This window comes from Trachemys scripta, chromosome 1 (assembly GCF_013100865.1).
Source record: "Trachemys scripta elegans isolate TJP31775 chromosome 1, CAS_Tse_1.0, whole genome shotgun sequence".
NCBI classification, from domain to species: Eukaryota; Metazoa; Chordata; order Testudines; family Emydidae; genus Trachemys; species Trachemys scripta.
The window spans coordinates 53,095,887-53,109,280 of record NC_048298.1 but is presented as its reverse complement, the minus strand read 5'-3'; the positions used below and the strand labels follow the sequence as shown (position 1 = coordinate 53,109,280).

General features: G+C 39.5%; 1 protein-coding gene across 4 annotated transcripts in view; it reads left to right on the top strand.

Annotated features, from left to right (window-relative positions):
- Window positions 1-7,462, top strand: part of YAF2 (YY1 associated factor 2) — a 51,060-nt gene extending 43,598 nt beyond the window's left edge. The window contains exons 4-7 of one of the 4 annotated variants that reach the window (XM_034769587.1): window positions 82-603; window positions 2,250-2,314; window positions 4,524-4,574; window positions 5,758-7,462. In XM_034769587.1, the coding sequence (XP_034625478.1) occupies window positions 82-319 (238 nt within the window). In that variant the 3' untranslated portion in view covers window positions 320-603; window positions 2,250-2,314; window positions 4,524-4,574; window positions 5,758-7,462. Of the gene's footprint in view, window positions 1-81; window positions 604-2,249 lie in introns of all 4 variants that reach the window. The other 3 variants (XM_034769571.1, XM_034769579.1, XM_034769563.1) reach the window with 3 other exon arrangements.
- The last annotated feature ends 5,932 nt before the right edge of the window (window positions 7,463-13,394 follow it).

The window sequence follows — 13,394 nt, the reverse complement described above, 5'->3', positions numbered from 1 at the left end:
AAGATCACTAAAAATTGGAGTGGCAAGAGGATTATGGGATGTGGAAGCTTCTAGCTTTTAATTTGATTCTGTTTTATTTAGGCCAAGATTGAAAAATGTGGATCGGAGTAGTGCCCAGCATTTGGAAGTTACCGTTGGAGATCTGACAGTCATTATTACAGACTTTAAGGAGAAAACTAAGTCACCACCTGCTTCCAGTACCGCATCTGCAGATCAACACAGTCAGAGTGGTTCTAGCTCTGACAATACAGAGAGGGGAATGTCCAGGTCATCTTCGCCCAGAGGAGAAGCCTCATCGTTGAATGGAGAATCTCATTAAAGTTTATTTTCTCCAGTTTCTTTAGTCTCTTCTCTTCAAAACATGCAAATACACAACTTCTGCCAACAGCTACCACATTTTCATGACAGATTATCCATGCACAATTGATATGTTTACTGGAACATAATTTATGCAGTTTTACAAAAGTGAAGTGAAGCAGTAGAAATAATAATTTAAATGCAATCTACAAATGCCTACAAAGCATTTTCAGACTAACTTTTTAATCTTCACATTTAAAGGTGCCATGAAAATGTGGTTTGAATGTTCATTATGCAGTGTTATTGGTAAGTCCATTTTCACTTTTAGTTTAGTGAATTCTAACACAACTCTTGGAGTCTCTACTATTGGCATGTACTGAATTAAAATTTTTATAACATAGTTCAAGCTGCCTAAATATGTATTATTTGAGAATTGTGAAACATAGTTATATGTATGCAAATCAAAGATCAACTTAATCAACTATTGCTGCAACAGAATTTTCATAATTATTATCTTCTTAAAAACACCTGCTGGTACTTGGTGTGCTTAAATAGGAAAAAATGTTATTAAATAAAACATTTGTATGAATTTTTGCCAATGTTTGACATCGTTTACTAAATTACTGTTACTGAATTATGTTGCTGGTTTTACCAATATTTTCCTCACACTTAAAACACTTCTTGTAATGTTTACGAACAAAAAGAGTGAACATACTATGAGCATTGGTTATTTAGCTTTATAATTCAGATACAGTACTACATTGTCATTAGACACTGATAGTCTATGTTCTATAACCCGATATCAAATCTCAAATGACTAAGCATTTGGCAAAAAGTAAATTTTTAAAATCTGAAATTCTGGAAAAGCTTTAAAAATAACTTTTTAGTACAGTTTTCATTTCTGCTTAGCATTATTTCCTTGCCCCAAACTTGCCCAGTGTCATAGTCGCATATCAGTGTAGTACAAAAATACTATGTTGCACAGGAGTAAGGAAATAAGGAATACTGTCACATTTTGTTCTTAGATCAGCTTCTTTGATTTTGAATTGGCCCTTTATTAAATACTGTAGCATCAGTCATAAATGCAGTACCCTATTTTCTGGCATAAACTGTCAACATTTATGCATTTAGCAATATACTGATACAGAGCAAAAATATTTACAGTCCCACCCGGTATTATGTAAAATAACCAATAAAATATTTTTATGAATACAGATTTCGCATTTTTGTTTACAACTAGGTGTTGGGTTTTTTTTATGCACAAAAAAATCCATATATAGATTTAAATTATAGGGTCAGATTCAATACAAAAATGCATCTGGCTCCTGTCCAAAGGAAGCCCATTCACATCCCAGTAATTCTCTCTTCTCTTTGTGTCTCATTAAAAATATGTATTTTTGGGCCAATGTGAAAGTGGGATGGACTTTTTTTGGTAGTGAATCCAGCCCTAAAATATCTTCATATGATGCATCCTGATAACAGCTAAAATAATGGATTTTTGTAGACCCTGATAATTGTGATGTTTGGTGGTTTCTTGTAGTAATGTATCTTTCTGTTTTTTAATGCAGTACTTCTACAGGCACAATGGTACTGTCTATTTTGTAAGATGCGAGTTGTGAAATACAGTTAGTTGCATAAAATGAAAGTCTGATGTGATATCTAAAAACTTACATACCTCATTCCTTGGTGTTACTGTTAACCTATAATTAACATTGGATTTTTAAAGTTTATTTCAAATGGACAACTACTGACCTGGTTAAAATGTATTATGCTTTACCTTACTAAACATTTCTTCATTCCAATTTTCTGATCATATTTTAATACCTTTTAAAACATTGCATTTTAAGTTTCATAAATGTTTTTGGCTGGGATGGGGCTAGATGTTCAAGTAATGAATGTTAATTCTTACAAAGAAAGATACATTCTGAGTTTTACTTTTTACAATTTGCTAGGTGGAAACTAAATGGAAAAGAGTATACTGAGTTAATGGATTACAAGAGAGCTGAATCTGTTTAAAGTAAGCAATATAATGATAGTGAATCTCAATGCAAGATCCTTTATGAAATGTTTCAATTTTAAAACAAAATGAATATTAACATATTTCAGTACTCTTTGCAAACATCAAATAGTGATCTAATACCTATAGTTCACTAAGTCAGAACCTTATTATTAAATTTAGTATAGGTTGACCATTCAGCACCTGCAACAAGTGTCTTTTCTGTCTAGAGAAGTAGGCAGTCATTGATTTATTTATTTAGTTAATTTGCATGGAATTGACTACTAAGAGGTATAATCTAATATCAAATGAAAGCAATCCTTAGTATCTACAAGAGAAATTTTAAAGTGTGGTTATTATCAGAAAAGTGATTGTAAAAAGAATGTCACTGGATTGCTCGTTTTTACTCAAGAATTTCTATATCAAATATACTCCATTTATGTAAAATTGCCAGCACTACATACTCCACCTAGAGTTTGTAATTAAGTTGTAGTATTGGGGTTATGTAAGAGGTGTAAAGAACAATGATAATGTAACCAAACGTTAGCTTGCCATTCCTGTAGATGCATGAAACACATCAGAATTTTTGCTCTTCTATAGCAAAAGTGGTGTGACAGTGCTGATGCCAGAGTTTAAAAAAAATAATCAGCGAAGTAAGGAGATCTGACTCTCTACTCATAACATTATAACTATACTTTAAACCAGCCTCACTTCCATAATCTCTGAAGAAGTTTTCAGTTGGTTTATACCAAGTCCTTTCTTCAACTCTGTAAATTCATAAAAAAGGTCTACTCTATCTTTACTCAGTTTGTAGAATGTAAAAACCTAACACTGTAACTCATTGTTAGTTATTTTTCTTTTACTGTTCTCTGCATAATAACTGATCATCTGTTACATTCTAAGTCTGCACCAACCTTCATCAGCCGAGCATTTTGCGTGGTTACATGAGATGATCCAACAAAGATGAATGTGATGATGCTCCATGTAAATAAGTTCCTTTGTGCATTGATTGTCCACTGTTTCAAAAACAAAAATAATAAGATGCAGTTAATTCACTGTAAAGGTGTAAAATAATTCAATGTTTTGTCATCCTGTTTTTTGCCACTAATTATAGCTGGCATAAGGAAATACTGAAATATACAATAGTAAGGTGTGATTTATTTTTTTACTTCTGAATTTCAAAGTCTGCATAATAGAAGCAATCAAAATCTGTACCAAGTAATACCATGTCAAAATCTGCAGTGTAAAATGTTGACTCTTAAGATTAGTGATAGGAAAAAGGTTATATTCAAAGGCTTAATTTTAAGTTTTGATGCAGTGACTAGTCTTGAAACAATCAAGATTATGATCTAAAATGTTACCCTACTGTATGTGTTTCTCTAGCTATTTGATGTTATATGGCATAGATGATATAGTTCGAACAATTTAAGATTATGCAGTATTCTGCATTTTAGATGTGTGTGGGTTTTTTTTGTTTTTTTTTTTTAATGTGGTCAGAGGCAGTGCATTTATCTACCCATGTAAAATAGAATGGATAGGTGGCTCATGCTTTTCCCCTCCCACCCCTCTGTAGCCCCAGGACGTGTCTTCCAAGCTCCACACAGTGGTCTAGTTCTGTCCTGTGGCAGAAGTAGCCTAAGGTTGCCTCACCACTCTGGCACATGTGGGGACGCTTACAAAGTGCACAAATAGGGAGGCAATTGATTAGGTCTGGGTGATTAACCAGTTAACATGAGGATTAACTTGTCAGCTGGGGACTGTTAAACTGGAGACAGGAAGGCAGAGGGGGAAAGAGAGGCTGGAAAGAAGGGCAAAGACACTTAGGACCTCTTTCCCCTTCCCTCCCCCCATGCCTAACAGGTCTGCTGAAACTTGGGGAAAGCCTTATGGTGACGGGACATGAAGCTGCATAAAACATTGAAAATAAAGTGCACTGTGGTGAATTTACATAAGAATGTGTGAGGACTGCTTGCAAAGGAAGGTCCAGGGTGAGGGAGCCCACCCAGTGACATGCCCTTTGTAGTTTTAATTCTTTCTCTCCTCTTCCCAAAAGTGGGAAGACTTCCCAGATCATGCAGCTAGCTGTGCTTATGAAATATAGGAGGGAACTAGTGATAGACCTGTCAAGTGTGTGCTTTCATTAAAATCCACTTTTTTTCTCTCTCTGTATCTAATCTATTTCTCTCTCCCTTACATGCCTTCTGATACTACTACTACTACTGTCTACTAGAGAGAAGGGCTGAAACCAATTTCCTTTGGAGTAGCAGAAGTCATAGCAGAGGTAGATGAAATCAATTTTTCCCCCTGGCAATTGCATGTTACCACATCTGTAGTGGGTTTGATCACTAGGAAAAGCTAGCTCTGGAGATAAGTTCAAAATGTTAATACAGTTATTGGATAGTGGACTAGTCCAATGCTAGGCATGTTTAGCTAGCAACACATTCTCTTAGCAAATTGGTAAGATTTGAGGTTGTTGGAAATGTCACTGGAAGAGTAGAGCTATAAAAGGTTGGATATCATTTCTTACCTGACTTCAGAAGCATGAGTCTCGTTTGAAGGTATATATTGCACCTACTAGTAAGTAGATCAGCTTGACTTTTATTTTTTTTTCTCCTGCTTCACAAGTATTTCAAGGCAATATTTCTGTAGCAGGAGGAGGAAAAAGAAAACTGTAGTGTAAACAAAAGCCACAAATTTGAGCCTAATTGAACACTAAAACAAAACCAACAACTCTCTCCTAACACCATTTTAATGAAAAGCAATACAATCAATCTAGGATCTAGTTAAAATAAGAAAAAATACTTTGCAAGTCTTGTTACGAACAAGTACTTTACAAACATTTTAACCTCCCCTATCCATCTGTATGCATTAGGTAAATAGTATTATTCCCATTTTGTAGGTAAGAAAACAGGATTTACAACTTAAATGACTTGCCCAACATGTCACACAGGGAAAATTGGGGTAGAGTTAACAAATAATAATTTATGAATATGCTACTTCATTAAACTAATCAACCTGGTCCTTTGGCTCTAGAGGTAGAGGCTCCTGCTTTTAAATTCAGAGATTCTGTGTTCAAACCTGGCAGACAACCCACCCAGAGATATAAATTACCAATTCCATTAGTTCAAGGTACTAGCAAAGAAAGTGGCTAGTCTAGCCATTAAAGAAAGACAAAGAGCCACTTGGTGTTAGCCTGGGCTACATAAGCAGAGAAGATAGTGATAGAATATATGTGCCAAAGGTGTTAATGTAACCCAGTCACTGTCAAACATTAAACAATTTGAACAAGGGATTTGGTGTACAGAGATGTCAGCCTGCTTAGTACCATGGCACAAACATCATTAAAAAGCCCTTTAACCTTATATTAAAGATAGAGAAGAGAAGGCAAAACAGTTAAAGCATTTACAATGTGAAGTATTAAATAAGACTTTCATTTTAAAATTTCTTGTTCCCTTTCCCTTCAGGATGGAGAGAGTTTTAGAAGGAAAAAAACCCTTGTTTGACAGTCTCTTTGATGGTATTAATGATGGCAGTAACTATCCATCTGAGAAAAAAGTTAGTTGAGATGAGCAAGAGCTGGAGCTGTTGTTGCTGTTAAAATCCTTTCATCCCAGCCAATAGGCTGGTGATGTCCTTTGGGTCCCTCTCTCTGGCCTGGTGTGGTCATTTTTCCAGATGAGGATGAAGAAGTCCCAGGAGATGGTAGTGGCAGCCCTGATGATGAAGTTTGGTTCAGTAGTCTCCATCTGTTATTTTAAGTATGTGTTACGTATTTTTGTTCTTTCACATTTTCCCCACAAAATCTTTCTTTTAAGGACCCAGAAAGGGATTGATGAGTAGAATAGCCCCTCCTCTTATTATTTTGTCCACCAACTAGGCCTACTATCCAATGTACCAATTTTGGCTCATTAACTTCTGGCTCCACATCTGTTTTTTAATGCATAATTTCAATCCAATCCTTGAATCATCTCAACTTTACCTTCTTTAGCCTAATTTAGTTATTCTGTCTTCCTTTTGTACCTTTTCCCATCAACATTTGTTGGTTTATTTTAACACTTTATGAACTTTTACATACTTTTTAGTTGCGCTCACAATTCTTGAAAATTTGTTGGCCACAGCCACTGTTGTGACAATTGGGCCTAAGTTCTGACCTTTTTTAGAAGATATATTACTGGTTTCCCCGAAAAAGAGAATATCTATCTCAGACTGATCCTTCTTTGCAGAGAATAAATCAAAACCAAGATCTATTGAGTGTACAGTTCTCTAGGCAAGAGAATCTACCATCAGGTTTGTCTTCCCTAACACAACAGCCAACAACTATGAGAGATTCTCTTTGACACTTTTTAACTAAGTTTAGTATTGGTTAAGTATCATAACTCCACTTGTAAAGGAAATAGACTCTGCTCTAACATCTCTTTGAAGTCCAGGGCCAATTTCACTGCTAGCGTAAGTGGATGCGATTTGTTTGAAATAATAAATTATACTTGATTATGCTAGTGGTCAATTTGACAGACACACACACATTTCCCCTCCCCCTCCCCCCCAGTGTTCCTGAGCCATTGAATAGTTTAGGTATTTCTACAAACTAAAACTTGTGTGTGATGGATGATCTCCCAACTCTGCTCTAGTTTTTACATAACTTTTCCTTTCTAGATAAGTGATATATAGGGAGAATTTTTGCTAAATGGTTTTCCTTTGTACACTCATGGGAGCTCTCTAGTTGATGAGACTGGCATTCAGAATGCCAGTTACCACTTTGGTTCTCAGATTCATATCCCTGAAAAGGACTGCTTCTATCACTTGAAGGAGGCTTTCACTCATAGGAAAGTAGGTGGGATATGTTCTAGAGCTTGATGAAGAAGTGTCCCCCAAGTGACACATAGTACCTGAAGGCTTTTGCAAGGTGCAGGAAAGAAGCTTTGGAGAGGCAGCCAAGGGTGGATGGAGAGGTAGATCTTCTGCCAAAAAGAACACACAGAGTTTTCACCATCTCCTTATGGAGATCCTGGGGAGATGGCCTCTTATCTCCAAGATGTATCTCAATACTTTTTGTTGGATTGAAGAACAGAGAGGATTATAGCAAGAGAAAAATTATTTTGTAAATCTCTGAATGATGACTAGAAAGTCTTCCTACTTCTGTGTTTAAATAAAAAAAACTTCATGAGCTAATATGCCCTTCTCTGTGAGAATTTGTTACTGTGCACCACCATCTGCTGTTACAATGTGCAAGTAGGCATCCTCCATTTCTACCTTTACTAAAATCCATACTGATAGATGGCTTTGATTTAGAATCTTTGGACATAGATTGGTTCAGTGATTTTTGACCTAAGATATACCGCAAAACATGACCCAAAGAAGAGCACTATCTAAGCTCGAAAGCATGTCTCTCTCTCACCAACGGATGGTCCAATAAAAGATATTACACCTCACCCATGTAGACACTCTAAAAATATCTGTTTGTGAACTTCGGGATTCTAGACAGTAAATGGCATATATAGCTGTCTTTTAGCTACAGATCCTGGGTGGTGGCTTTATATATACCCTTATTTTTTCTAGAGGACTGGGCGTCAGGAGGATTGGATTGAAGGGGAAGAGAAAGGAAAAACTCTTGTGGACCTTCTTGCACATTTTAGAGACCATCCAACCTGAGATGATCGTATTCTAGACTTCCTGTAAAAAGGATAATCTTCCTATTGAAAGAATGTTCTCTGGGACAGTCAGAGCCCCAGTTAGACCTTGTGGTGTTTCGCAACTGAGGAAGATTTTGTAGGCAGTAGTTCCAAAATGAATAACTGGAGAAGGTTTGGAATAGCCAATCTTGAAGCATAGTAGGAACAGCAATAGGTAGAAAAACCTTTAGAAGTAGATGGAGACTAGATCTGACAAAATTCTTGGTAGTGAGATGCTCTCTCTAACTATGCCATCAAGTACCTTATCTACAGCATTACTGAGGCAATGACTCCATTGAAAGAAAATATGTGTTAAAAGATCTACCCTGTGGGTGGAGCCACAAGTTGTTATATTTCTGGTTCTAACGCAAGGAATCTTAATGTACTGCTGGTAAAGGTACCTTAAAAGAAGCAATGAGTCCCACAACTTGTGAATTTTTCTGTTTGTGAAAATAAGTAATTTTGGAGGCGACCATTTCTTCTAATCCAGTGGTTCTCAAACTTTTGTACTGGTGACCCCTTTCACACAGCAAGCCTCTGAGTGTGGCACTTCCCCCTCCCCCCCCCCCAATAAATTTAAAAACACTTTTTTTATATATTTAACACCATTATAAATGCTGGAGGCAACAAGGGGTTTGGGGTAGAGGCTGACAGCTCACGACCCCCCATGTAATAACCTCCTGACCGCCCCAGGTTGAGAACCCCTGTTCTAGTCAACTGCTATAGCCTACCAGTATATCACAGAATGGATGAAACTACCTGGAGGGAAATCATTACTAAGGCTATCTGAGTCAGCTTCTTGACTGCCACGTCAAAGGGAGTGACCCCTTCAATGGGTATAAGTAGACATTGAATTGATCAATAGGATTTGTATTTGTCTAAGGGTAGACTTTAAACTTTAAAGATTTTGTCAGCAAAAGTTCTTATGTAATTTTGAAAAATCCCAGAAACTAGGTTGTCTCCCCTAAGTGAATAAATTTCTTTTCTGTTCTGACTTCTTAGAAGAAATGACCTTGTCTAGACTGAACGTAAATCTTGGATAAATGACTAAAGTAGTAAGCACTAGCATTAGCTGAAGGCCTGAATTATGATTCCTGCTCACTGCAGGCTCCACTTTAGTTTTGTGGCTTCAGCCATGCCACTTTAACATGTGATCTCAGATATCAAGTTAATGATAGCTAAGTATGGATTGGAGATCTTCAAGGAAAGCGTATGTTTTTCAGGAATGGAACTAACATTGATTATTCAATAGTCAATACCCTACTCTGATTCAGTGATGCCCCACCAGGATGGCAAGGAGTCCTTTCTATTGATAAAAACTAAAACTGAGGTCCTGAAACTTCTAGTCACTAATGAACCTGTGATATTTATTTGAAAGAATAGGACTGTGAACCTTGAAGTCATGCCCGCATTTTAATTAGATAATTACATTTTTCCCACTTACATTTCAGTAGTTGCCAAGCAGGAAGAAATGCATGAAAAGCAAAAAGAGGTTCTCCAATTTTATTGGTTTTGCTTCCTATGTGTGGAAAAAATCCCTTCACTCAGGATTGGCACCGCTGAATGTATATTTTTCCTTCATGCTTAAAGCTAATTTTAATGGAGTTTCTCTGAGACACTTTTGTAGTAATATCCATATTTCCAACAAACATTGAAGGCAACAATAAACAGATCTCCATAAACAAAATATGCATGTGAATGTTTTTCATGAACATACAATATTTATTATAAAATCTCAAAGATATGGCAAGGAAAAGAAAAACAGGGTGAGAATAGAAGGCTGCTTTGGACTAATAACAATACAATTTAGAGCAGTTTCAGCAGGAGGGCATATGCTATAAAATCTGTAGGAAGATGTGAAATTATAGGTTCGCCTTCAAGCGCTATTCCCTGTGTCTTTCGCTGTAGTTATGCATATGCTTCATATTCAAGGAGTCGGAGAATTCTTGAAAGCAATGTCCATTGGTCCATGCAAGCACCACTGCTCTTCTCATGCATCCAATTATGCATCCAACCAAGGACATAAAGAGTGGAGCAGACTGATTGTCTTTCCAGTTCCTTCTCACTGCTGCATGGCCTTTGTTGGAGCCTCCAGTGTCCAGAGCTTCATCTTCATTTATTCTTCTATCTGTAAATACATATTTTTAGAATTTTATCCAGTAGCTTAAACCAAGTTTTATAGTTAGATTCTCCATACTGGGGAATTCCACCCTCCCTTTCCCTCGCCCCCCTTCTATCCCCCGGAATCCAGGCTTCAAAATCTGTGCTGCTCCTCAGTCAATGATGGTTATCGGAGCTGCCTGTACTGCCTTAGGGAAATCGTACTGTGGCAAGGTGCAGTATTTGAAGCTCTTTCCCCAGCTGCACCCGTGAAGTGCAGGAACTCCACCTTAAGAAGCTTTAATAGAGAAGACTTTGAAGTTGCAATCGGACCCAGGCTGGGGCCCACTCAGTACTTCAGCCTGACTCAGCAAAGAGTGCCCTCCTGGTGCACCGTCTCATTTAGGAGCGAGAGAAACTACCCCCCAGAGAACCCCTGTAGGGTTTTGTTGGAAGGACGGGGAATGTTCTTATAAACCCAAGAGCAAATCCTCTAAATACACTTCAAGGAAGTCGGATACAACCCTGCCTAAGTTGAGCAAGTCTTTCCACTCAGCCCAGGAGGACTTAGAACATCCTAAGTCTTAGGATCATGACAAGAAAGTCCATAAATCCAGGGCTCCGTCAGCACCAGACCACGCTCCAGTGGCAACAGTGCCTCTGGCATTAACCAACCCTCAACTTTGAGAACTGAAGGCAACAACAAAAGGCAACCATTGAGAGCCTCCATCATCAACGATACTGGCTCTGCCTCACCTGACTATGGCACAAACAGTAACTGCTCCAACCCCTTCAGTTTGGACTGACAGGATGTCTGGCACTTAAGGGAGAGCGGAGTCTTATGCTCCACCTGAGGACATTATTGTTTGCCCAGATCACCAGTCTTGATCACCATCAGGTCCTTTGCTTATGAGAGAGGTCCTGAGTCCACCACAAGATGCAATTTAGAATAGGAGAGAGACTCCTCCCATATCATCTAGCCTTAGTTTCCCTCCAGTGGAACTCTTAGTACTGCCAGTGGATCCAGAATTGGCATTTATTTTCTCAGGAGACTGTGAAGCACCCGATGAACAGACTTCTCCTCTTCTGAGGCATGCCTTCCCAGTTGGGACCCGGACCAACCTGCATCCTATTACCTGCCTTAAAACTGTTGGTACCCCATGCTATGGGGACCTCCATAACCACCCTGTGACCCATGTTACTGGCCAAACTGGGGATTGTGGGACCTGTATCATGTTGTAGAGTTGACACAGTCTGTAATGCTCTGTACCTAGGGGGATCAGCCTACACCCCCATATTCATCCTTGTAAAATGATTGTGTGGTATTCAATGTAAAGTTTATCTTATTGGGTGCCTTCGGAAGGCTCATGATGTACCGAGCATTGTTGTTAGTGATGGTTATAGGTTATAATTTCATGTATATAGTTATGAGGCTGAAAATGTATCCTCATGGCTTAAAGCAAGCCCAGGCAAAAACTCTCCAGAAGCAGAGGGTCAGTTCACACCTCATCAGGGCGAGGATGGGACAAACCCAGCCCAGCCTCACAGGAACAAAGGGCAGTGGCCTAGGCAGCAACAAAAGAATGTTAGACTCTCGAGGGAGTCACCCCCCTTCCTTTGGTCAGTTTGGAACTGCGATGAGGTAATGCTCACCTGACTCTGAAGGGGAGGGGGCAAAGCCAAGAGGGAAGAAAGGACATGATAAAAGGGAGAGACATTTGCCATGCTCTCTCTCGCTCTCTCTTCCACCTACATCTACAGACACCATAGCAAGCAACTGAAGAGCTGATCAAAGGGGAGAGCCTGGCTGAAGTGCCACCAGCCAGCCTGCGGTGAGAAGCATCTAAGGCCTTGACTACACTTGTGAGTTACAGCGCAATAAAGCAGCCCCAGGCGCCCTAGCTCACTCCCCGTCCACACTGGCGAGGCACATACTCCACCTCGGTGAGTGGAATGTTTGCTGCGCCCCCGCTGGAGCGCCACGGCGCCAGTGTGAACGAGGTGTTGCGTTACTGCACTGTGATCAGCCTCTGGAAATGTCCCATAATCCCTATAAGTCAAGTGGCCACTCTTGTCATTGTTGTGAAATCAACTGCAGGAATGCGGAAATGCCCTTTCAAAGCTTCGTTTCGGAGAAGTCGGCTGCTTATCAGCTCTGAGAAAAAGCAAACATTTACTGTTTGGTAGGCGGGGAAGGGGGTCTGAACTTACAAGACAGCATGTTGACACACTCTCAGCACCCCAAAAACCCACTCTCTCCCCCCCCCACATACACACAACACCCTCCCTGTCACACTCCACCCCCATTTGAAAAGCATGTTGCAGTCACTTGCATGCTGGGATAGCTGCCCATAATGCACCGCTCCCAATGCCTCTGCAAGTGCCGCAAATGTGGCCATGCCAGTGCGCTTGAAGCTATCAGTGTGGACAGACTGCAGCGCTTTCCCTACTGCACTCCACAAAGGTGGGTTTAACTCGCAGCGCTCTACATCTGCAAGTGTAGCCAGGCCCTAAGTTTGTAAGGGCATTGAAAGTGTTAAGATCAGCTTAGAATGCGTTTTGCTTTTATTTCATTTGACCAAATCTGACTTAGATTTTAAGTGATTGTAAGTCAAAACATATCTTTATAGTTAATAAATGTTTGTTTATTCTACCTGAAGCAGTGCGTTTGGTTTGAAGCATGTCAGAGACTCTCCTTGGGATAACAAGCCTGGTACATATCAATTTCTTTGTTAAATTGACAAACTCATATAAGCTTGCAGCATCCAACGGGCATAACTGGACACTGCAAGACAGAGGTTCCTAGGATTGTGTCTGGGACCAGAGATATTGGCTAGTGTCATTTGGTTGCAAGTAGCTGGGAGCAGCTTACATGCTAGAGGCTGTACGTGAACAGCCCAGGAGTGGGGGTTCTCACAGCAGAGCAGGGTAAGGCTGGCTCCCAGAGTCAAGGATTGGAGTGACCTAGCAGATCACCGGTCCCGATAACACCAGATGGGAACATCACACAGTCCACTAGCGGGTCACTCCACCCTTCCTCTCCAAGTGGACAGCCAGAGCTTCCTCCTAACCCCATAGAAGAGGAAGAGTATAAACTGGAACCGTCAATTTCATCAGTATCGGTGATACTGTTCTCGTCAATCTCTGAATTAAGCAATCACTGCAATATCTCTATCTCCCCCTCCATCTTGACCATAAGCAGTTCCAGGAACTATTATGAAAGGTTGCAGAGGAGCTACAGATCTCACTTACGGAAGTTCAGAATCCTTAGCACAAACTCCTGGACATGCTCCATTCATCTGGATCCGGCTGGATAGTGCTTCCTGTTAATA